Raw genomic sequence first — 25,180 nt, 5'->3', positions numbered from 1 at the left:
TGCCTGACAGGAGACGCTGAGTGAATGCTGCTTTTGGAATCCAGGCGAAAACTTGAACAAAAAAGCAGATGCTTCTCGACTTGCTGTTTCCTTCCAGAGCAGTAATTTTCAGTATGTCTTGTTTAAAAAATACGGTTTTTAACTTTCATGGAGGATGTTCTAGTGATTGCTTCTCATTTTTTTTATCATGTTAGTGATAATTTGTACCAGAGATAAGGGCCAAATCATAAAATAGGTGCTGATGATTCAGAAGTTGGCTTGGCCAACTGTGTTGCTAAGTGACCATAATTTCATAGTTTATGCTTAATTTTGAAGTGAGGATGTTTACAGGTAATAATGTAGTAATTGCTGACTTTATTGAAATGAAAGCAAATGGGCTGAAGTTGTTTGTGAGCAGTAGGAAAAATAGTTTATTTTCAGTTTCCTTTGCTGATAGCCCCTTAAATTTTGAGGAGTTCCCCGTTGCCACAGTCAGAATGATGGTGTGATGCTCTTGCTAAGCTGAGCTAATTTACAGAAGAATGAAATGCTGCTCTGAGGAAAAAAAAAAAAATATATATATATATTGTTTGGCTGAATCTTGGATCCAGCCCTGGAGGGTTGTCAGCCATCTCTTGGATTTTTATAGCTTGAGAGGAAAATTGTGGGGATTTATGGGGAAAAAGGAAATGTGAATGAAAGATAAAAGCACCCCACCCAAGCCAGAATCACAAAATGTCCCGAGTTGGAAGGGACCCACAGGGATCATCAGGTCCAACTCCTGGCTCCCCACAGGAGCACCCCAAAAACAGATCTGCCCTGGGCAGCCTGTACTAGTGCCTGGATAACAGACATATTTAGAACTGATCCATTTGTTAGAATTAGTGTTCTCTGTTGCCTGTTTGTATTTTTGCTAACTTTTTAGCTGATGCCTGTGTTCTGTGTAGAAGTAAGTCTTCTTCTGTAAGTCTAAGCTTAAAGCTTCCTTGTATTTTTTCTGAGTCCAAAACCGGCTTTAACTTCATACTCGGAGCACTTGCATAATAGAAGCAGAACAACAACATAGTTTTAAACTGGAAAGCCTTTTTTTCTTTTTAATTTTATACCGTAAAACTACTCAACCTCACTTTCTTTAATATACCACATCTGTCTAGATACTGTAGACCCATATGTGCTTGATTTCAGGCTGTATGACTGTGGCACAAAATTGCTTACCTCTGCATTGCAGTGTACACTAAAATGAAGTAACTTTGATACAATCTTTGATACAATTCTGTAGGTGTTGTATTTTTTCCTTGTCTGTCAAATTAATAGAATTTGCTTACTTTGCATAGTGCGGTTGCTTGCAGCTCAACTTGAAGGAAAAAAAAAAAAAAAGTCGAATGCCTGTTGACCTGGAAGTTGTATCGAAATACTTGGTATTTGCTGCTGCTGCAGACTGAAGGGAAGAGCTGTACTGTGCTTCCGATGGTTCTCTATAGCTTAGTTGAGCAAATAAATCTACAGAGAAGGCATGGACAACTTGCATGCATGTTATGATAATGAGAAACTGTCATGGTAATCTTGATTGCTAATATTTTTATATAAAACAACATAGCATTTTATCACTTTTGCCACAGCTCGTCACTTTGATGCAACTTCTAAATTACATTCTAACAAATTTTGGTTAACTTTCTGAAATGGGTGAATTTCATTTAGGATCTGTTTTGGACAGCAATTAATTTTATGATTAAATTCTGTGTTATTTTGGAATCTTTTTGGTATATATATCAAAATGAAAAGACGAAGAGCTGGGTACACTGGGAAATGTCAGCTACTATGGATGAACTAATTTGTACTGAGTATTCAGAGCTTCATATAGATATCTGTAATGTTTATATAGTTATTTTCTAGGCTTTGCTGAAGCTATTTCAATTAAGTAAGAACTTGCATTCAGCAGAGAATTACTTATAGGCAAATTTTGGTCATCATTCATTACAAGAGTTAGAGGAAGGAAACAATGAATATGGTTTTAAACATGAAACCAAACAGTTAAATTTGAATGAAAATGATCAAAATGATAACTTGGAAAGAGTTCAAATATATCAGAGAATTCAAACTTTTACTGTATTTCCATCATGTTGTACACTTCCAAGTAATGCAGATAAGTATCTTTGTTGTGGTTTGTTGTCAACACTTAGCAGTTCAGATACTACAGTGAGTCGTCTCAGTATTAGACCAAGTGTGATTTCATGCCTCATCTGTAACTGTGGGCGTTGTTTTTTTTTTTTAATTTCTGGTACGTATGTTTTTTTCTGTTTTGTTTTGTTTTTTAATAACCAGCACTTAAAAACCAGGGCTTTTCCAGGGAGAGGGTGCTGCAGTAGTAGAATGGTAATGAGACCTTAGCTGATAAACCTAAATAGGAGTTTGAAATTTGCCTGTTAAGTTTGCTTTTTTTTCCCTGCAGGTCTCTTAACATGGACTTTGAGAATCAAGACAAAGAGAAAGACAATAGCAGCGCAGCTGGGTCTTTTAATGGCAACAGCACCAATAACAGTAAGGGTTAGCTTTACTCCTTATCTTTCTTTCATCACTTCAGTGTGTTGCATCTTCTTTTGTTTCATCCGGTCATGTGTTTCATGCTTTGTAGATTCACCTGATATAATTGAACTGTTTTGTCTAGGCACTTGACATTTTGCTTTGCACTGATGCTACTATCTAGTTCATGCTCATGGAAGCTAAATTTAAAACATCAGTGTAATGTTTCCATAATGCATAGAAATTGCATGCTGTGCAATTTGTCAGGTCTTCCTGGAAATGGAAACTGCTTTATTTTTAAAAATACAGTTATGGAAGGGAATGTAATTTCTCTTTGTCTGCTGTTTGTCACTCTGACATGACGTATTAGCCTGCCTGTAGACAACTAAAGGTTTAATCTCATGGTATGCTAATGAATCTGTAAGGATGATTCAGCTTTATCAACACAGAAATTGAAGTATAGATTTCACGTGGCTTTGGGTGACTCATTTAAAATGGACAACAAAGTATGCGTCTACACACAATCTATTCAGAGTGGAGATTAACTTGTCAGCTCTTATGCAGTGATTGTCCCCTCTGTTACTGTAAAAATAGATTCCAGACAGCTTGGCCATTTGAGATGCACTGTTTTGCAAGCAAAAGCATACATGTGAACAGTTAGAGTGGACTGTGTTGTACACAATGTGCTGTAAATTCATGCCTGAGTTTAATTTACAGTAATTTATGTGGCTGTACTCTGAGACTAGACTCTAGAATGAAGTTTCAGTGTTTTCAGAAAACAAGACTGGGACGTGTGGGCAGCCCTGCACACAAAACCTTGAATGCTAAGGTTGCTTTGTTTAAAATGAGAAATACAGCTTAAAAATTACTAAATAATAACGTATAGGGTGTTGAATGTGTCATACGTTTTTTGCTTTTTGTTTTTAATTCAGTGTCTTGCAACTTACATTGTTGTCAGATGACCGTTTCCGTTGACAGCACAGTTACAGAAAGAGGTGGTTAGTGATTCAGCAATGAACAGTTGAGGCTATGGGAATCTGGGAAGTAAGAGAAGACAGTCTGGGGTTGGGGAACGAGCACATTAATGGGATTAGCTGTCAAAATGATCAGAAATGAAATGAAGAACTTTGACATTTTACATTGCACGCACTAATTCCCATATGCTAGGGTGGTTTGTAATATGTCATTTCTTGTTTTTCTCTTGGGAAATTGAAGGGCATGTGAATAAATTTTCTTTTTCAAAGCAGGAGGAACTAGATCTAAGGCACAGATTAGAACATAGGAATTTCTGTCTTAGCACTGTTCTCTCTGGACTGTCTATATTTTACCATTTTGTGTCACACCTCAGTAACATAGAAATACCATGACTTGAGTTCTTCTGCTTCTTATTTTAAAATGTATTGTGCTACTTATGTTTGAGAGTAAGTCCTTGGTCAGAAATAGTAAATGACCATGCAACATGTCCATGCTCATTGTTCAAGTTCTCTTTTTTATAAAAATGGTGAAATACAGCAGAAATTAGTGAGTGTATTTCGCTTGTGTTTGAGGCTTTTTGACATCCTTAGATAATCTGATAACTGTGAGTTGTAAGTAAGCCATTACCTAGACAACTTGCCACTCTTCTACAGGAAAAGATAAACACACATTTTTATATGCATACACACATGCTTACAACTTGTGTGTATGTATATACTTGTGTATGTTTGTGTATATGTTCATACATACATATATAAATATTCTGCTTAATAATGTAAAAGCTTATTCTTAAAATCATGTAACTGGTAAAACACTGCTTTATACAGCAAGGTCCAATTACTTTGGGATAATACAGTGATATTAGGCTGGTTTTAGGTCTCACTTGGTTCTGAGGATTGTACTAATTTTGCATTAGAGGCACTTTAGATACTAATCAAGTGACTGGTCCAGATGTTACCTGTCATTTTAATGCTGTACAGGTATAAGTATGTCTTGTATGGTTCCTCCTGCCCCGTCACAATTAAATGTAAATACAGCTACAAATACTGGTTAAATATTAGTATGATTTTGGAGGATAGATGGTCTTTCAAAGCCTGATCTTTGGTTAGTAATTCTAAAAACTCATAGTGAATTATAGTAAAAAGCGTCCTGTCCCATTATTAATAAACTGTGTAGCCACTCTGCGTGGTTGATTTGGGGGAAATAATCAGAATAAAATCCTTTAGTATCTCTGCACTCTTTAAAATTGCTTCCAGCTATTAAATATAGGCATGAATTTTTGTTGGTTTTTAGGATAAAAGGTGATTATAGTGCATTCTGATCTGAGTTAGCAGTTTCATAAACAGGTAGATGACTTGGGTGTTTTTCAAAAAGTGCCCTGTGTTGGTAGGCTTGATGTTATCTGGTGATTGCAATCAGTGATACAATTTGAGTGCATCACTCAAGCAGAGTTTGGAGCTGTAGCACCCTTTGCATGAGCTAGGTCAGCCTAATGCTCTGCAGCTCTACGGCTGATCAGGCTCTTCTCCTCGTGCTGAGCGGTTAAACTGAACCTTTGGATGCTCTCTTCAACGTGTACATGTGGCTTAGGGTAAAACATGGCACATAGATCATGTGCTACATGATTCACAGTCCCTAGCTAATGTTAATTTCTAACTTATCCACTCTGTCTATATGGCACAAGAAAAAAATTCCGAGATCTGTTTTCAACTTGCCGTTCTTGAATTGCCGTGAAGCCGGCGTGTTGGTGTACACACCCAGCTGCTGCCAAAGTGCTGCTTGGCTGTAGTAATTTTGTGCTGGCTGCAGTGCCTGGGTGTGGCAGTGCACGAGGATCTTAGCGTCGATTTCTATTGCACTGGCACTGAAGTGAAGTCTATTGTTAAGGGCCTGAATTAACATTGGTGAGGACAGGCTTTCAGAATGTGTGTGATATGAAGTAGCCCAAATTAAATGTCACGTTCTTTCCTCCACAGGTATTCAAACCATTGATTCTACCCAGGCATTGTTCCTGCCAATCGGAGCATCTGTGTCTCTCCTAGTTATGTTCTTCTTCTTCGACTCAGTTCAAGTTGTCTTTACAATATGCACAGCAGGTGACTAAATTTTCTTCTCTTTGTAATAATTTGAGTAGAACAGAAAGCACTGATGTAATTAATTGTTGGTGATAATTATAATGCATGTCATAGTACGTATTAAGCAAATTAACTAGTTTTCATGATCGTGTTTTCATATCTCTTTAGCTATGAATAAAGTGACAAATATTATTTGAGAAGTATTTTCCACTTAAAATTTTGCTAAATCTAATGAACTATAAATTGCAGGAGTCTTGATAGATGCTGGATGTGTTATTTTAAGTAAATAGTTCACTTGTTATAAATCAGTACTCAAAACTGTTCATGCTATTTCATAACGCAGGTACTTTGTAGGATCATAGCATAATTCAGGTTGAAGGAAAGCTCTGGAGATCATATCCAGACGTCTTTTCCTAGTTTAATTTTGGATTTTGCACTTACACAAAATTTTCTTAGTTTCAAGGATACTTCGTGACTCCCTATCATTTTCAGTATTATTCTCTTGCACTGCTTGAATTTAGAACAAAAATGAGATGATTGTCTGCAAATAAATTACAAGTCCTCTGATCCTGTTTATTATTATTTACATTTTGTCATTTAAATATCACAACTTTGATTTTTGGAAAATTTTAGCCTTTTGATCTTTCTGCAGCTTTCCCAGAGACCAGCTGCTGTTCAGGGAAACGAGATTCTTTTTAACTGCTCCAAATGTGCAGAAGCTTTTGAAAGTTGTCCTTAGTTCACACGCTGAATCTGTGAAGACTTTTAAACCCTTAAATACTTCTCTTCTCCTATTTCATGTATACACAATGCATGGTTTTCCCTCATTATTTAGCTCCTGAACTCTGCATCCTCTCCAGCCTCTGAAACAGGGCTGATGGCAAGGGGTGAAATCTAAATCTCTCCTCTGGAAATGAATCTTGAGACTCCTGCCTCTAATTGTAGTGGCACGCTCCTGCTGGTACTACTCTTACAGCTTCGGCCTCTGTCACATGCATTCTTCCCTACTGAAAGTAGAAGATTACTTCAAATAAATTCTAATATACGCTAGATACTGGTGATAAGGGAAACTTTATGGCGAGAAAAAAATGTTAATGTCAAGCTTATTGCTGCCTGTATTTCCAGAACGACCCTGACATTTGTAACTTTGTTTGTGACACTGGTGGCGTGTAGTGCAACCGCGTTGTGTCAGCTGGAGCATGCTACAGGTTTAAGAGGATTGAGCCTACTTGGGTTAGTGCCCTGGGGTATCTTTATTCTTGAGGCTGTGTTTATGATACTGTTTCTCTGGTCTTGCATTTGAGGGTGTCATTAAGCACAGAGGACCTTGGCCCCAGGAGCTCTGAACTTTGTGACTTTGGAGGCTCCAGGGCTGGGCTGGGGACCTGTGGCTGGGGGCTTGGCCCCTCCGAAGCTGCAGTGGTTCTGTTTGGCATCCTTCTTTTTGTAGATTTTAGAGGCTGATGTGGGTGTGTGCTTTTGAATTATAGCTGGTGTCTGGTTTCTTAAACCACTCGTAAATCTGACTGCCTCAAAGGTTTGCCTTTGGGGAAGAGTTGGGAGCAAGGGATGACCTGCAGGCAGGCTGAGGTGCAAGGAGCAGGCAGAGCTGGAGAGCTGGTGGCTGCCTGTAGACAGGAATTAAGCCGAGGGATTCCCAATCGAATGATGGGTGCTGAGACTGAAGGGAAACAGAAGCACCCAGCTGGAAGCCTGGACAGTAAGGAGCGAGGTCGGATACTCCTAGACAAATGTGTCCTGGTGTAATTACATCTGAATTCTTGTCTGCTCTGGGAGAGCCCGGCTGCGGGCAGCGGTGGCTGAGAATGCCAGGACAGGAGGTGCAGGGTCCCCTGATGAGCAGAGCTTGGGGGGAGAAAGGGAAAGACACGTTTCAAGGCCAAAGAGGATCGGTTTGGGTGAGAAAACATACAGAGTTTCTACACTCTTCATTCTTTCTCTATCCATTCTGCTTTTTTTAATATTTCCTTTCTGAAATATTGATAGAACTGTGAGTTTCCATGGTGCTGTTTGCTGACACCTTTTTTTGGTGTGAATTTATTTGTTTATTTTATCTTCCCCCTACCAGAAGGGGTAGAACTGAGAAGTGAAGAGATGTGGTTTGACCAAACCAATTTTTGTCCAGTTGGCTCAAGCTGTGTAATAAAGAGACTGATTCCTCACCATCATCTTAGCTTGAGAAAAGAAAAAAAAAATAATTCCTTCTAAAAAGCAAAAACTAAGACCACGAGTTTTTAAGGAATGAGTAGAGAACAGCATCCAGAAAATATCAAACGATCCTTCTGTTTTCATGTTGGTCTGTTCTTGCTACAGCAGTTCTGGATGCTGTGTGAGTGCTGCTGACATGTCTGTCTCTCGAAGCGCTCAGTCTTTTAAACAGCCCTTAATACAAGTTCAGTGCTATTATTTAAAAAAATAAAAATAAAAAGGAAAGAAAAAAAAAGGAAGGAAGGAAAGAATGATTATAAATACCAGCAGTTACTAAACGTTTTTGCAGATGTTTGGGTGGAATAAATATGCTTCTTGAAGAAAAAAAAAAAAGTATGGAAATAGTCCTTTTTGTTATTTATGTGGTTTTATCATTTTCCCTGTTTTCAAAAACTTAAAGCACTGCATATTTTACCAATTCTTAAGTTGTAATATATTTCAGTAGTGAGTAAACAGTTATGAGTAAGAAGGGAGAAAAAAGTGACTGAGTTGAAAAGCCAGAGAACCCCTTTATTATGCTGCCTTAGTCTGTCCTATGTTAAAGAATTTTAAAAGAATCTCACAACCAGTTTGTAGCAAGTTCTTACATTTTTGTTGACTCCTTGAATGTTTGGAAACTGTTTCTTGCTGACATGATCACGAACAGCTTTGAGACTGATTTTTTTATTTTTATTTTTTTCTTTTTACATTTGGAGATAGGAGCATTTAATGCCTTTGAGAGCTTTTATTTTGATTGCAGTTTGAAAGCAGTAGAAGTTCTGCAGAAAACCGTGGAGTCTTTAACTGCTCTTGCTTTAGTAATACTGCAGCATATGATAATAGGACATTGTTGCAAGAGCTCTTTCAAATTGGTGGAACTTGTTTGTGTACTGTAGAAATCAGGCCTGAATGTACTAATACTACCTTTTCTTCCTTTTCTAGTCCTTGCAACAATAGCTTTTGCTTTCCTTCTGCTCCCGATGTGCCAGTACTTAACACGGCCTTGTTCACCTCAAAACAAGTAAGGACTTGAGAAATGTTTTGTTCCTCTTCTCATATGCTGTATTCATTTTTTTTAATGAGAGTTCTTTAACAGAGTCTTTGGTTATGAGCGTTAACCTCGGGGCTGAAGTTCGTGCATATTTTGTGTGTGTGAACACTGTGTTTCCACTTTGAAACTAGGGAGCACAATTTCTGCAAGTCACGCATGCTTGCCAGCCTGGGAAATGCAATACAATTGCAGGAGACTGGATTTCCCAACAGCAGCATTTAAGAAGTTTGGGTTATTTGGGCTGAGAATTCAGTTTCAGAATTAGTACTGGGTTTTAATGTTTGTTAACATTGAACTATGGATGTTAATGCTGGTTTTTCAGGGATTGTAGTTATGCCAGTGAAAATGACGGTTGTTAAAGTCATGTTCTGAAACTAATTTTTTCCTTACCTTGTGACTGGAGTTCATGCTCCAAAAAGCACTATCATAGATGGTACTAGGAAATACCGTTCATACTAATGATTTTAAGAGAGGTGCCAGGATTTACAGGTTGTTTTTTTTTTTTCCATCTTCGTAGTTCAGGCTTTACACACATGATTTGAATGTGAGGAAAGCTTGTATTTTGTTGCTGTTTCGGTACCTACTTGTGGCAAAGGAACTTCCCCTCAGTTGTTCTTGGCGTCTTTCATCAGCAGTTGAGCTCTGTTCCGGTAGCATCCATTTTCTGTTCTTTAAATGGAAACATAAAAGTCTTGCAGCTTATGTTTACATGTTGTTCCTAGGATTTCCTTTGGCTGCTGCGGGCGTTTCACTGCTGCTGAGTTGCTCTCATTTTCTCTGTCTGTGATGCTTGTACTTATCTGGGTCCTCACTGGCCACTGGCTCCTTATGGATGGTGAGTATGTGAATCAAGGGATTTGACTACAAGTTTGTGCCTGTTCTGACACATCCAGTCACCTGGTGATGATTGCTGAAATTTGCTGTTATTAATGCCTTGCTGGATTGTAATGTTTGTGGTAGACTCCCTGAGAACAAGCCCTGTCAGAAACACGCCAGGGTAATGTTCGGGACACCTGTTTTTCTGGTTTGGAAAAGCTTCCGAGGAATTGCCAGAACATCCATGAGAGATGATCTGCACTCGTGTGGTGTAGGGTGAATTGCCAGTTTTAGTTAAAGATGTGTGGAGACAGCAGTTACTTATGAATCATAACTTGGTCTCAATAATCTGGTTAATTTTTGCTGTGGGTTGTGTTGGGTTTTGGTTCAGATGATCAAATAATTTGTTGTGAGACAGTTCACAGTAGCTAGCTGTCTTTGATCTCTTTGATGCTTGCCAGTTAGGATGGTGAGATGGGTGAAGCTGGCAGGTATCCAGTTGGCTTGAAGGTGTGATTTATTTATTTTTTTCCTTCTGGTTGAACTGAACTTACAGCTTACTGTTCCCACAAGGAGCTTTCCTCCTCCCCTCCTGCCTTCCAAATCTCTTGTGCTAGCTCTGGCATTCATTTAATCACGTGGCAAACTGATTCAGCTCACTAGAATGGCAGCGTACTCTTTTGCCAGGCTATTTTTCTGCTGCTTGCAGTGAGGTGAATTGGATTGTTGTGCAGTCAGGTATGTGCTAGATTTGGCAAAAGGTAAGTGGTGAGAGGACAGAGTGGATATGATAGCAAAGGGATGAAGGGGTAGCCTGGAGCAGGACCTCCACTCCTCAGCAGTGTCAGGCAGCTAAATTGGCTGAAGACATCTCGTGAAGTGGCACCCTGAGGTGGTGATTGCTTGAGGAAAAATAGCCGGAACAGCATTACCTACCCTTGAATTTGCTTCTTGTGATAAAAAAGCCTACGTCCCATCAGCTTTCTAGCTCCTCCTAAATGAGATGGCAGCAACAAGTCCTTAGCACTGGAAGCTGTCATGGCACCTTGAATATTTCTCTTGTATATGGGGATTATGTTTCATTCATGCTTTTTGCTGCTGTAAAAGCTCCACCTGTTATATACTAGGGCATACCTTATAAAATACTCAGATACTAAACAGAAAAGTGTGGGTGGTGTTTGGTTTGTTCAAAGCAGACTGGTCCACCATGAAATCAAGGGTGCTTGTTGTTCTGCAGCAGCTACGCAGGTAAATGTAACTTCAAGTGTGGATTTTGACACAATCTGAAAAGACTTGTCTACCCTGAGAAGCTGACAGAAGCATTGACTTAAAATAGTTATTTTAGTGAGCACTTCACTCTGAAATAGCGGGCTGTGAGGTAATTGCAGAGTACTGAACTGGCACAGAGTGGCTTCTGGGGTTTATTTCTCTGTGGTTGTTTATGATTTATGTGTAGCTTTGGAGTATTTAATGTATTTTATATTAAGTGAGATTGTACAATATAGGTAAGCCTCCTTTAGTTTGTTTAAATGCAATTACACCAACATTTGTCAGCGACATTGAACAGAGAACAGCATTTATTGGCGTTCATCAGAGGACCCAGTCTGCCGGTTTACTCCTCATGCTGTACTGCTGCAAGCGGGATCACGTCATCTCTGCCTTTACCCTTCTCTTCTCTGTAGCTGCATACTTGAGACCCCAATTCACCTTGTTTGGAGCGAAGCGTGGGCAGGAGGTGGTGCTGGGTAGCACACGCAGGCGGAGCGCTTGCTAGCCTTTGAGGCTGCGTCTGCTCACGGCGCTGCGATCCAGCTCCTCCCCTGCACACACTGTGTTAATGTTCTGGTTTGCTGTCAGCAGAAATGAAGCAGATGTTGTGAACGTGCCTCGCATCGCTCAGGCTGCTGGCTGGAGGGAGAAGTGGGGCAGTGCTCATTGTGCAGTTGGTTCTTTAGGAGAGAGTATTTCTACTTCAGGGCTAAGTAAAAAGGAAGAGAAATACTTACTGGCCTTTTCCATTTCCTGCAGAATCAAGGTACAGTGCTTCCTGCCAGAACAGCCTTCGTTGTGCAAATACCACAGTTCCCTCATCTCTCCAGTAGCTGGTCAAACTGTCTCTAAAATCTAGGGGTGTTATCAGATAGAATGACAAGACGTTGTCTCCAGCAGGTTGCTCTGGCCTGTGATGATGTACATTCATGGGTCTTGAAATGCTGATTCTCAGAGGGGACGGGCTGATGACAGAATCATCAAGAGTGGTCGCTGTCAGCTGGTAAAACCCGCTTAGAAGCTTTCCTAAATAGTGGAAATACCCAGAGATGAAAAATGGGAATGCAGTAGATTTATGCGTATCCACCCATAGCTATGGGGTGAACTGAAGAGTCTGGGATACCCTGGGAACTGCTACAGACCTTAACTGCTGCAGCAACTGGGCAGAAGCTGCTTCATGACGTGCATTCTTATTTCCGCTTTTTAAAACATGCTTTGAGAGCTTTGTAGATATGTAATTAGATCAGAACTTCAGCACCCATTTGTTTCAAAGGCTAACTGGTGGCTTATGGGGGAAGTTTAAGCCCTGCCAGTTTGCATAATGCTTTGTAAGCCAGAAACCACAGCACCAGAACCTCAGTAGTTTCATCTGTTCTGGCTGCACTAGTGCAATAAGACTGAACAATACACTGCGTCTGAGAGTCTCATCACATATGCAAGAGTATTGTTAATCCTCAGAATATCCTTATTCCAGAAGAGTGTGCTTGCAGGGACTTAGAAGTCAATCCATTCACTTGATTGAACGTTAACCCTTTCAGTTAATTCTTTCATATTCAGCTCTGAGGAGCAGTGGAGCAGCACTTTGAACTGAGCTGCCATTTGTGCAGCGTGCTCCCCTTCTCTCCTCCTCTCTGACTTAAAGTGCGTTTCAGTGGAGATCTGCCTTACGTAGTTTGTCAGCACCATCCACGAACTTGGGTATGGTTGACTGTTTCTAGTGTGATTGCTGAATTTTTTCATTGGAGAAGGAAGCTGGCTTCGTTTTACAGAAGCACGTTGGTGGCTTGGCTGCACTTTGGCCTGTATTACTAGCACTTGCTCTTGGGCATTCTGGCTTCCCTTTTGTTTTTTGAATTTACCAATATTTCTTAAAGCAGTTGCAAAACTGCATGATAATTAGTGTGTGCATTTCACTGTGATGTAAAGGAGTTTTTTCCATTCCCTTTTAAATCCAGTACTTGCTTAGTATGATGGAAGCGTGTTGCATGTGTGCCCGTGTCCATTTCAGTGACACAGAAATTGAATGTGTGAACAATAGCTAAAACTCCACGTTGGTTAAAATATTCCCACTTCTAGTTAATTATAACCTGGAAATCCTCTCCTGAATATAGGCTAGCTTGAGCTATTATTAGCACTGGCTTTAGAGAAATCTCTTTGATTTAAGACAGACTGTTCCCTTGTATTTGCTCCTCTGCCAGACGAAGTTTGTAACTGAAGGCTATATTGAATTACTGAAAGCAGTTCTTTTTCTTGCTGCTTTGCTGTGTCAAATTTTTTAAACCTCAATAATTTGCTTGTGTTTTATAATGAGTTGCAATTATGCAGCGTGATTTAGGGTACATTTTTGTCTGAATAATCCTATTACTTCATTAAAACTAGCAGCCATGCCACTTAGAGTTACGTTAAGCTTGTCAATGCAAAAGGTAAGGTGGGTTTGGCAAAGTTCTGACCAGGATACAAGCCCTGGGCATTGCAGGCGGCCACCTTGGCAATTGCTTCATGGCAGCTTTATCTCTTGAATCTGCACTGAAATGATTCCGTAGTGTTTTGGTGCAAGAACTCCACATCTTACAGATGAAATGCAAGAGTAATACCTTTTTATATTTCCATAATTATAGTGTTAGAATGTTAACTCGTGAGCTTGGCGGCTCAAGCTGTCAGGCTGGTGGGCTTATTATTTTCCCTAAGGTTTCACTTGGTCAAAATAGGATCTGATTATTTTTTTTTTATGAATTCTATGGCGTGTTAAACGAGTGAATTTTGTTTAGAAATGTCTGCGTACTTAAGTGAAATCTGGTCCCAACAGGGCTGCGTTATTCCTTGTAAACATATCAGAGATGAAAGATTTTGGTTTGGCTTGTTTTTTTCTCTGGGGATTTACTTGTAACCAGTTGAAATGCATTTATTGTCCGATGAGTATCTTTGGCATCTAAGGTTAGGCTCAAAGAAGCAGGAAATCACAAATATGTGAAAACTGGGATTTTTTTTTTTTTAGTGTGACATCTTAGTTTTCTACTCTGACAAAATATATAGGGAATTGGATTACAGCTGCAGAGAAAGGGCTCCCCCACCTCCCCTATCTGAACATGCAAGTTACATTTAAGGTTTAATTTTGCATTGCACGTGTCTGATCATGGAAGAGAACTGACAACGCTGAGCGTGCGGCAGCGGTCAGGTCAGCTTGTCGGTCTGACTGAAAGCTAGGCCCTGGGAGAGAATTTAGAAGACTTGCCTGCATTTTTTTTCCTATTGTTGGGTAGGCTACATTCCTGAATGTATTTTGTCTTTTCTTAACTCTGCTAAGAAGAATTTCACTATCTGGAAATATTAAAAAATATACTGGAAAATAATCTAGTGTGTGCAGTGCTGCACAGATGCAAACAGGTTTCTTTTGGGTGTTTTTTTGGGAAGGGAGTGTTGGCTTGATTTTGTCGTTGTTGCTTTTTTTTTCTTTAATGCACTAATTATGTACTTGCATTTGTAGCTCTGGCTATGGGCCTGTGTGTTGCAATGATAGCCTTTGTCCGGCTGCCGAGCCTGAAGGTTTCCTGCTTGCTACTCTCCGGGTTACTAATTTATGATGTCTTTTGGGTAAGTGTTTTGTTTTGTTTTGCTAAAACTGTTTTCATCCTTTGTATTTGTAGTTGGCTTTGGGCCATTTTTACACGAGATGTACCAGTATGAAATCGATGAGCTTCATTGCTCCATTCCGAGAAGTTGAAGTCTGCAGCAGAATACAAAATGATCTCCTCACTAATTACTTAACAAAAGCAGAAACGTGATTAGAATATTTCAACTTTGGCATATTGTAAGAAAAAGTTAGACCTCAAATTTTGAAACCTTGGCTGCAGATCAGAATAAGTGTTTCCAGGTAAATGGGGAGCCTTATCCACGCTCGTGTGGTACGTGCGTGCCAACTTCTGATTAGCAGTGGAATCTGCAAAATAGAAATGCAAACTGATTTATAGCCAGTCAAGTTGGCATAAAATCTTACAGCAGTTTTACAAGAAACCTGACAGAATGATGTCCTTTGTAATACTGAAAGGATTTGGTTTTAGCTTTGCATAACAGCAAGCGCTGATTCAGGAAGGCACTTGTTGACAGCTCTGGCAGTGAGTCAGTTTCCCAGCACGATGAACTGTAGTGTAAAGGCCTATTTGAAATAAGTGTTGCATCATGCATTTTATGAGTGAGCACTGTACTCTCTCTTCTCTCTTCCAGCTTTCTCATATTTTCAGTGCCCTATTACCTGCCTTTGCTGGTGCTTGTAATCCAGAGAGATCCTTTGCTAAAGGATCTCTATCTGTTGATCGGTATCTTGATATCAGACGGTATATTCCAGTTATTCTTCAGGATTAATAGTGTAAAAAATTTCATCTGATTTTTTTAAAATACATTTTGTTTTTTGTTATCAAACGTAGAGTGTTTGTGTCTGGAAAAGTAGATAACATCCTTTCTTTCCTTGAATAAATGAAGCAAAAAGAAAAAAAAAAAAAAGAGGAAAGCAAGCCACTTATAATTGCTATACAATTGCAGTTTGTCATTTTTAATGATTTCCTTGTTCTGTAGGTCTTTTTTTCTGCCTACATCTTTAACAGCAATGTTATGGTGAAAGTGGCCACACAACCAGCTGATAATCCCCTTGACGTTTTATCCCGGAAACTTCACCTGGGACCAAATGTGGGTAGAGATGTTCCCCGCCTGTCGCTGCCTGGCAAACTTGTATTTCCAAGGTAAAATTGGCAGTTCTTTTACAGTACTATATAAGAAAAGTATTTCCTGACTATACTTTTTATTAGCACTAACTCTATTGGAAAATACCAGTGTAGTTCCCTGTTTAGTCACTCCTGCTTCATGATAAAAATTTATAAAATAATGAGTTGTAAGGTTTGGATGCTCTGCATTTGCTGTCTCATAGCATGCAGATATGATCCTAATTGGGTTAAAAAGTGGCCTGTTTGGACCAGGATATGTTTTTTGACATAAATGTGAGTTCTACAATTTAATGGTCACTGTTGTAGTATGACCTAATGCTTAAAAGCAAAAAGAGCTTAGGTTTACTATAACGTTAGTCGTGATTAATGCATAATTGTGGGACAGGAGTTAGAAACTGATCTAAGCAACAAAGGTTACTGGGTTAAATGCTATGTTGGAGAGAGATTATTCCACATCTCTCTACTGCAGGGGCTCCTTGATGTTTCAGATTTTGAGCTAGATACGTGTAGGTCTGATACAGCAATAAGCTCAAGCGCTTCAGAAGTCATGCAGTAGGTTAAGTTGGCTAATTTATTCTTGTTTCTTTAGAAGTTGGGGCCCTGAAATCGCAGGGATTAGGAAATTATTCTCTGCAATTATAAGAACAAAACTGTTTGGTTCATTCTGTGACAAATTAAGTTGGTATCATTTCATGAAAAAGATCTTGGGTTTAGGATAATGGCTGGTTTTAGTTCTTAATCTGCTTAGCAGTTGGCTGTTTTCTGGGAATCTGATAAAGCTGTAGGTTTATGTGCATTTTGTCTGAATTAAGCCAAAGATCAGAAGTCCATAAACTGACTTACTGTCACATATTAGAGGTGATCTATTTACACTAGAAGTGCAGTGTTCATCAGTGTTAGTCAAAGAGTTTGGTAAAATTGTCGGCTGGTACCTACCTCCCATTCACATGTAGAAATATGACTGATATACTGAGCTGATGGATCTGTTACATCGAGTGACTTACAGCAAAGAAGCTTAAACACTGCTGGTAGAAATAAACAGGTTTGGAGCAAAGTGTTATTAGTGTCAAAATAGGTACAATTAAAACTGAGCTGGAAGGGTGATGATGTCATGGGAGGAAAAATCATTAGTAGCAGGTATTTATGTAGGAGCTTCTACTACATAAAAGGTGGCCAGTAGAAAGTCAGCCTGCGCAAAAAAAAACAAAGCTCAAAAACAAAGTGGAGGTGTCTAGAGCATGTCACCCTACGTACTGGGCACAAACTCAATTTCAGTTGCTCTCCAGTTCCACAGGCAGCCACTTCTCTATGCTGGGGATCGGAGATATTGTGATGCCGGGTCTTCTGCTCTGCTTTGTCCTGCGTTACGATAACTACAAAAAACAAGCCAACAGTGATTCCTGTGGTGCCCCAGGACCAGGGAACATCTCTGGACGTATGCAGAAGGTCTCTTACTTTCACTGCACACTTATTGGATATTTTGTAGGTGAGTAATTGGTTTAATATGAATAGCTGCTTAGTGAGCAGGAGTGGGATTATTGTAGTAGGTTTAAAAGATGATGAAACAAAGGGTAAAGAGGCTTTGGGAGACTGCTTGGTTATGTTCTTTTTTAATCTTCCTCTCTTGGTTTTCATTGGCATGGTCTAGGGAGAAAAACTCTTCTAGAGTTCTGTTTTAAATTATTTTTGGTGTATTTTATTTAGAGGATGAAAGAGATTATCAGTGTATTTCTGTGAGCAACTTTTTATACCTTGCTTTACTAGTACAGAAGGTGTCATAGCTCACAGCTGGGTTATGCAGAAAAATATGGGAGTTTCTAGATGGGTTATGCCGTGCAATAGTACATCTTGAGAATTCATTTTACATATTTCCACCATTTTTGTATTCTAGTGTTAATGCTTATGATCCTGTGACATTTTAGCACATGCAGAAAATCGTAAATAGCCACAACTAGAATGCTGTTTATAATTTGAGGTAGCCATCCCTTTCCTCACTAACACAACATAGATTTTCCCCAAAGGTCAGGATATGTGTGTGCATATCCGGAACTCGTGTAGTCCTTTAGAGGATGAAAAGGAAAGATCGTCTCCTGCTTGCCTCCCCCCCTGTCGTCCCCTGCCTTTCCCCCATATGTTCCTTTTGGGCACATATCCAGGAAAAGCATTCCTGGTGTGTACAGTCCTTTCTCGCAGCCCCTCATTTCTCAGGCGAGGGGCCTCAGACCAACAGTCTCGAGAGATACCGGTACTGGAGGAGCACGTAAACCAATTTGGCGTGTGCTTTCAGCTTCCTCCCCTTTGCCTTTTGTTATGTTTGTGTTGTGTTATTATTAGCTTAGTTTTTGAGATTCAGAACCAAAGCAAGTGGCTCAACAGAGCCTAATACTAAAATAGAGCAACTTCCCTTTTTGCTTGTTTTGTATCTCTTCAGGAAAGCTAAGCACAAGCAGGTAACTTTTCCATAGACTGTCTTAAAATGGTGGGGAAGGAAACCACCTGTGAATGAAATGATAGAGAACATCCATGTGTTACTAAAGATATTTATAGGCACTTGTTTCTTTTACAGGTCTATTAACTGCAACAGTAGCTTCTCGTATTCACCGGGCAGCCCAGCCTGCCCTCCTGTATTTGGTACCTTTTACTTTATTGCCGCTCCTCACCATGGCCTATTTAAAGGTAAGATAGGGTTATATATTCCTGGCAGGAAAGTGGGGGTCAGCTGGAAGCGAGTTCAGTGCTCGTGCACTGGGCACCGGTTCTCACAAGGATGCTGCATGCCCTTGCTCCTCCTTAACAGCCGCAGCCAAGAACTAAGGTACTGCTGCTGCTGGGGAGGATCTTCATTTTGGAGGACTGAGTAACAGACTTGTTCCTGAACTAGAAAATAATCTATGCATGTAATACTTCTGAGCTTGTTTAGTTTATGTTTACTCGTACTTTTAAGTGCTGTTTTAATTAAATAAGTGAATTTCTCCTCACCCAGCTGGTTGTGAAAGAAAGCATTTGCGCAGAAGCTGAATAGAGAGGGGAGAGGCAGATCCTTATTTACCTATTTCCAGTCACCTGTTCTGAAGTCAAATTTTAAAATGTTAACTTTTACTGTTTCATGACTATTGTTGAGACACACATCTAGCACTCTAGATTGAAGCATAAGACAGGGCAAAATTTTCCACCCACATAAAATGGTTTTCTGATGGGAAGGAAATACTTAGGTCAATCTGTTGCAAAAATAAGGCATTTTGACCTGACGTGGGAAGGATGTGTTTTATGGCCCTTATTGTAATCTGCAAAACAGGTGGAGAATAGATTTGCTTTAAGATATGCTTACGTGCATTTTACGTATATACGTGTATATATGTGTATTTTTAAATACGAATTCTAAATGGGCTTTACGGTTTCTGAGTGAATGGTCCTTCTGCTGTTTCACTGCTGTTTAGGGCGATCTACGTCGCATGTGGTCTGAGCCTTTCCACTCCAAGTCCAGCAGCTCCCGTTTCCTGGAAGTATGATGGAACAGACAGAAAGTGACCTGAACTTCTGCCTTGGTCCTTTTCACTTTAACTCGTGGCTTTGTCATCTCCTAAAGCTGGTCAGGCTGGTACTTGGGAAGGTACCAATTACAGGACTTTTATGAAAGGACTTTGCATTGAAAGGAGGAAAAAGAAAAGCTAAGGTTCTGGAGCTCCATGCGACTCTGTATCTCCCTGCAGATGTGGAACTGGGGACCCTTTGTGCAACTGCAGCCACTTTCCTCTTTTCCTCGCTCTAATGGATTAGTACCAGACTATTACCTATGTGAGAGAGGAAGAGAGACTAGAAACTGAAAACGGCTTGAAGTCGTTCAAAAACTTGTGAACACTAAAAGAAAAACGGTTAGGCAAACTGAAGCTTCTTCAGCAAACGCTCATATACATTGGGACCAGTTTCCTGTTGGACTTCGGTTTTGAAAAGAACTGAGACAGAAGGTCTTCTGTCACAATATTGTTTTTTTTCGTTTGTTTTTGTTTTGATTTATTAAATATTTCCTGTGGTGTGAGGTTACTTATTAAATCCACAGACATTGAGTGACTTCTTGCAGTAAACATATAAAAATTTGTTGTAACAAGTTACGTTTCCACCCAGATGTCATGTTGCAGTGAAAAAGGGCACGATTTTTATACATATATATATACACACATATAGATATATATATGAATAAATAAAAAGGAAAACCTGCTAAGATCATGCTATGTAGCAGACAGGGGCTTGCTGTAATTTTTAGCATGTAGAGCAGTTTACTCTGGCTTTCTTGTATATGAATCTACAATGAGCTGCTGTTTTTCTCCCCCCTCCTGAAACTGAACCTGCAGTTTAAAAACAAGTGTAGTATTTGTATTGGTTGTACTCACGGACTTTAGGGGATATTTGATTTTGATCAATGTAGCAAACTAGGGAAGAAAAAAGTTGAAACCCACCCCTGTTGGTTTGAGGGGGGAGGGGATGGGAAGGGTGTCTTTTTTTCTTTTTTTTTCCTGTTTTTTTACAAACAGCTCCCTTGCAGGTTTTTAGTAGATCCTTCTTGACCCAGTGCATGTATTATAGCAGCAATTGTCTTTGTGCTTTCTGATCATAGTAATGTATCACTTGTAAATACATTTTTTCTATTTTCTATTTTTTTGTATTTTTTTTGCATTTTGTTTCATTAGTGTGCTGTATTTTTTCCATGCCCCTGCCCCTTAAAGAAAAAAAAAAAAAGGAAAAAAAGAAAAAGAAAACTGTCCTTTACTGTTGTGACTGGTCAGAGTTTGTGTGTTGACTGCTTTGTACCTGACAGCCTGTTAAAATGTGTTGTGTTGTTTTTTTAAGCCAGCAGTTCCAGTTAGGTTAATTTATTAACTGAAAGGCTGCCCCAAGATAACCAGAACTTTCGTCCATTAAAATATTCTGCCAAATTGGGTTTGGGGAGCTCTGCTAAGCTTGTACCTCTTGTTAGTTTGATGCCAGTAACTGCTAGTTAAGCAGAAGGAAAGCAGGATGAAACCTGACTGAGCAGTGAGCTCCCTCGGGGTACCGCTGCTTGCAAACAGGTAAGGGAGCTTCGGTGGAACCTCCGATCCTTTCTGCTCTGTTCGTTCTTACAAGAAGAGCAAATTCAGCGTGGTAGAAAATATCGTCTGTCCATGCTTAGCAATGCAGCTGTCTGGCCTGTTTTTAATTAACGTGCTCCTCTCTCCTCCGCAGGCAGGTCTGTCACTGCTCACGGGCCCTGGGGCTGAAGTGGCCGAGTGGCCCCTGAACCGTCTGTGAGCGCTCTGACACAGGTAGGGCACAAAGAAACGTTGGAAAGCAGCATGGCAATTCGTGGGGGGCTCTAAGGTTTTTGAGGTGGGTGGGTGGCAGGGGGGATGTTGTGATTCTTATTTTTTCCCCCAGTTCCTATCTTTAAGTCAGTTGAAAGCATTTCCTCTAGCATGTGTCTGCAATGCTCATCATCAGCTAACTCAGTTTTGATGAAGTAAATCTTTTTTAATTAAAAATTTGCATTTACAGTTAATAGCAGGTGTAGGAGCCCAGACTTGCAGTCAGCTTGGGCCAAAAGGAGGACATTGATTTTTCAGCTACACACCTCAAACTTAAATTGAACAAAATATTGATAAGGGTGTTCAGAAGGAAAAAACACTTTTTTTTTTTAAGTGGTAGCAAGCAGTGGGATAACATCTCTAGATCCAGTATCCAACTGATAGTAATGCACATCTCAAGTGCTTGCTGTTTCTTGGGAGCTTCCTTCTGCCTTTAGAATTAAAATAAATGGTCTTTCTCTGGCTTTGCAATGGCATTTTCTAGTCCATTCCAGGAAAGCATCCTATGAGTGATTTTCTACACTTAAAAGGCATTCTGGAAAAAGTTCTTAAAGTGTAAACTGACAAATGCTTAATGAGAGTTAATTTAGCTTTCCAGAAAAGTCTTGGCCTTCCTCTTTTAAGCTATATTGCCTTGTGACACTGTGTGAATCCGAGTTGCACCAAGATTGCAAGTCGCTTGCACTTTACAACCAGTCGGGTTGTAAACGCAGCCGTTTGTTTCTGAACCTACAGGTGGTGCCTGCTGCTCTGAAATGAGTCCCTGGCTTCCCAGGTGGATGCTTGCAGCTCCCAGGTGAGCAAAACTGAACTGACAGATGCTTGCTGCCCCTTCAGCGTGGAACAGCAGCCACCGCTGGTAGGAAGAGGATTTGGTGCTTTGGAGGGGTTAACTGAGGCATAACTGTTCTAAATACAAAGCTGTTACATCTGCAGAGGCGCAAAAACATTCTCCTGTTATTTATTTAAGTTAAAGCTGTAAAACTTTGTCCCACAGCTCTCCTGTCAAGAACACCTCAACTTTTTGGGTGGATTAGAGCAGGTTCCTACCTCAGCACGCAGCTGCTGGCACCCTTAGGAGACATACATACCTTCTGGCCTTGTTTCTTCAGCCTGGCCAGCTGCACATTTTCTCAGCTCAAGGATGAAACTATACAAACTGCTGGGTCCTTTGGCTTTCTGAGGGTGCTCTAGGGCCTAGATTCCCTGTCCCTGTTGGGTCCTGTTCATGCCTTCTTGGTTTTACATTTTGTTACACTCCTTCATTAAATACTTGATACAAATTCGTGCAGTGTAATCTCCAGCCATCTGCTCTTTCTTGTGAAAAATTGTTAGAAAGTATTTGACTAATAAAAGCTTTTATGTAGGACCTTAAAAGGATACTGGCAATAAAAAGTGATTGACGCATGTGTGTTTATAGCAAAGTTAGGACAGGGACCAGAATTGAGAAATGCAAAACTGTTAAAAGTTCTGGAGCCAGTTTTCTGCTGTGCCTTTGGGAACAGTCAGCTTAGAAATGTCACTTTTTCTCTCTTGAAGTTTTCCCTAAGGTCACACCCTTAGTCTTGAAAAAGATTTTGAGTTCAGAAAAGACCTGGGACTGTTTCACCAGCCAGTGCAGATGAAGTATTTTACAACACTTCTATACTTTTACAATACAGGCTGGTAATTCTGTGTCTGTGTTGGCCCAGCAGGAACAACCTGTGAAGCCTCGAATCTGTGCCTGGACCTCTGCAATATCGCATGGTGCTGCCTGCACAGGCTTAGGAGCACATCAGAGTGCCAGCGTTGCGGTTTCCATCGTGTCACACCCAGAAGCCATTTGTGGAGATGAATGTTTCCTGTCTTGAGCATGTGGGTATGGTGTGCTCTCAGAGAGAAGGGGAAGGAGTCGCTGAAGCAATGAGGAAACACAAACTGACTGTTGGGTGGCTTCCCCAGCTTAGGGTTGACCCTTTTGGGGGGGAAGGGGATGCACAGCTCCCAGGTATTTTTGTACAAGTAGTGAGCATGTAGAATTTGATATTAATGTTTAGCTAAACAGCAGTAAGCTGCATTTTCATTCAAGTTTAACACTGCCAGATTTTCTTATCTCTATTCCATTTCTTCTTGTTATTCTTACAAGTATTTTGCCTTTTAACTTCAGCCTGTCTTTCACATTTGTTATTTTTTAAGCCATCCATGATCCCTAACAAAACCAGAATGTGTGATTGTGTTGTCCGTGCTATTTAATGAGGGCTCTCCAGTTAGGCAGAACAAAATTTAATTTAAAATCAAAATTAATTGTCCTATTTTTCTTAGCAGTAACGCTGTCAGAAAAGACCAGTAGAAGTGTTGTGGTGTGAAAGCAATACTGCAGTAACTTCAGCTGAGTCCCAGCAAAACATTTCATACACCGCTTAAACATGGAAGGCTGAGGGCATTGCTTGGTTTTGTGTCTAAGTTGTGTGAAGCTGACAGAGGTGAGCCCCATCCCTGTGCTGGTAGGAATGGAGAAGTCTGAGAGAGGGCTCCAGGCTCCGGCAGCTCCTTGGTGCCACACTGGGCTGCAAGGCTGGGCCAGGAAGGATGTGGCTAACGCCTGTGCTCCCCAGGAAGAGTTCTGTGCTTCTCCCCTGTGTGTACTCAACTGTGACAGCCCAGAAGAGCTCGTCTTCTCCTTCAGTCTGCTGAGAACTCATGAAGGGATTGTGAGCCATATATATATGATACAAAGTGTGTCAACTCTAACTGGTGGGTGAGGGGAAAGCAGCACCCCATTCCTGTAACTGTGTTTCTTCTGCTGAAGAGTTTGTGTTAGGGCTCCACAGGAACTGCTGGAGCAGGAAATGTCAGACAGACCTGCTGCCATCGTGTGATCAGTCCTCCTGCCCTGGAAACTGGTCTTCAACTGGTGAGTTTTTAATCTCCAACTGGAAACTTCCAAGGTTTCTCCTGCTTCATTCCCTGCAGTCTGTGTTGTAACTGATCTAATGTACATTTAGACCATTTGGGGGGCAAAAGTGTCCTTGAAAAGTGCAGCTGCGCCTTTCTTTCCCATTCTAACTTGCATGTGACCCGATTTTCACATCTTGGTGCCTTAACTTTGCAACTTTAGCTCAGTTTGTAAACTGACAAAAACTTTCAGCTTCAACCTGAAATAGAGCCTTTTCTGAAAGGAAGCCTGGCCCTGCCTACCCTTGCCAGGGGAGCGCTCTGTCTGGGGGCAGCTCTTTGTAAGAGCTCTCTATTTAATGCTGCAAAACTTGTTTGTGTTTTGCTCTCTCAGCAGTTCCCTTCTGTAACAGCCCCGAGGAACAGATGCACATGTGTTAAAGCGAAAATTACCTGACAGCAGCAGAGAGGAGTAAGATCTCAGCACCGTGCTCAGGAAAAAGCCAGCTCTCTGGGAGCTCTGTGGAGGTCTTTGTGTTTAGTAACAGGTAACTGTGCTGTTTAACCCAAAACATTGCTGAGAACAGTGCTCTGAGACATGTTACAGATCCCTGTCTGAATCTGTGGCAGCAGGGAAGGTATTGGAAAAGCTTTTGTTTGAAAGACTTTGCACCCTTGCAGCATGTTTGTTTGTTTATGTAATAGCAAAAGGGAACTCTGTAAGAGGCTCTGAACACATTCCTAGGCTCATGAAGCTGATTGTCACACTGTACCTAGACCAGTGATTTTTGACCAGCTGCACCCTTGCTGTAATTTGATGATGTGCAATGTAATTGATTACAGACTATGGCAGAGGTGCAGCACTCAGCAAATTGGCATCAACTATGCAGCTGGTAGCCTCAGTTAACATGTTCGCTAGGTCAGCTGTCATGCTGATGTCAGAGCCAGCAGGAAGCTTGTTAACAAGGCACACAGCGCACTCTCCAGTTCCCAAAGGTGGGCTGTGGTCACAGGTGCAGCAGCAGGGCTCCCTTGGAGCAGGCAATTACTTGGTGCTGCCCCTGCGTTCTCTGCAGAAGGGCCACGGGATTCTGGTGCATGCAGTTTGTAGTTTTTAGCGGTGTGCTGATGGTTGAGATGTTCACAGCTGATCTCCTGCTTTGGTTGGCCACTGTGAGCATGCGGGGCAATTCCACTCTGCTCTGAAGAGAAGCAGCAGTCATTTAACGGGGGTAAGTGAGGGGGTGTGAGGGGGAAGAGGCACAGGCTGAAAGCAATGAAGGTGTGGTAAAGTAGATCTGAGAAGCAGCGAGATGAAGAGAAGCAAAACAGCAGCAGGTGCGCCCTAGGAGTGACTGT

General features: G+C 40.7%; 1 protein-coding gene across 2 annotated transcripts in view; it reads left to right on the top strand.

The window, feature by feature from the left end:
* The window catches only part of SPPL3 (signal peptide peptidase like 3), a 56,735-nt gene extending 37,059 nt beyond the window's left edge, over nt 1–19,676 (top strand). The window contains exons 3-11 of one of the 2 annotated variants that reach the window (XM_040576543.1): nt 2,429–2,517; nt 5,451–5,570; nt 8,700–8,778; nt 9,531–9,643; nt 14,378–14,484; nt 15,463–15,626; nt 16,895–17,094; nt 18,175–18,284; nt 19,046–19,676. In XM_040576543.1, coding sequence (XP_040432477.1) covers nt 2,429–2,517; nt 5,451–5,570; nt 8,700–8,778; nt 9,531–9,643; nt 14,378–14,484; nt 15,463–15,626; nt 16,895–17,094; nt 18,175–18,284; nt 19,046–19,117 — 1,054 coding nt within the window. In that variant the 3' untranslated portion in view covers nt 19,118–19,676. Of the gene's footprint in view, nt 1–2,428; nt 2,524–5,450; nt 5,571–8,699; nt 8,779–9,530; nt 9,644–14,377; nt 14,485–15,462; nt 15,627–16,894; nt 17,095–18,174; nt 18,285–19,045 lie in introns of both variants that reach the window. The other variant, XM_040576542.1, reaches the window with a different exon arrangement.
* Nucleotides 19,677–25,180: the final 5,504 nt, after the last annotated feature.

This window comes from Cygnus olor, chromosome 17, assembly GCF_009769625.2.
Source record: "Cygnus olor isolate bCygOlo1 chromosome 17, bCygOlo1.pri.v2, whole genome shotgun sequence".
NCBI lineage: Eukaryota > Metazoa > Chordata > Aves > Anseriformes > Anatidae > Cygnus > Cygnus olor.
Note: the sequence above shows the minus strand (reverse complement) of the source record. Positions and strands in the feature narration are given on the sequence as shown.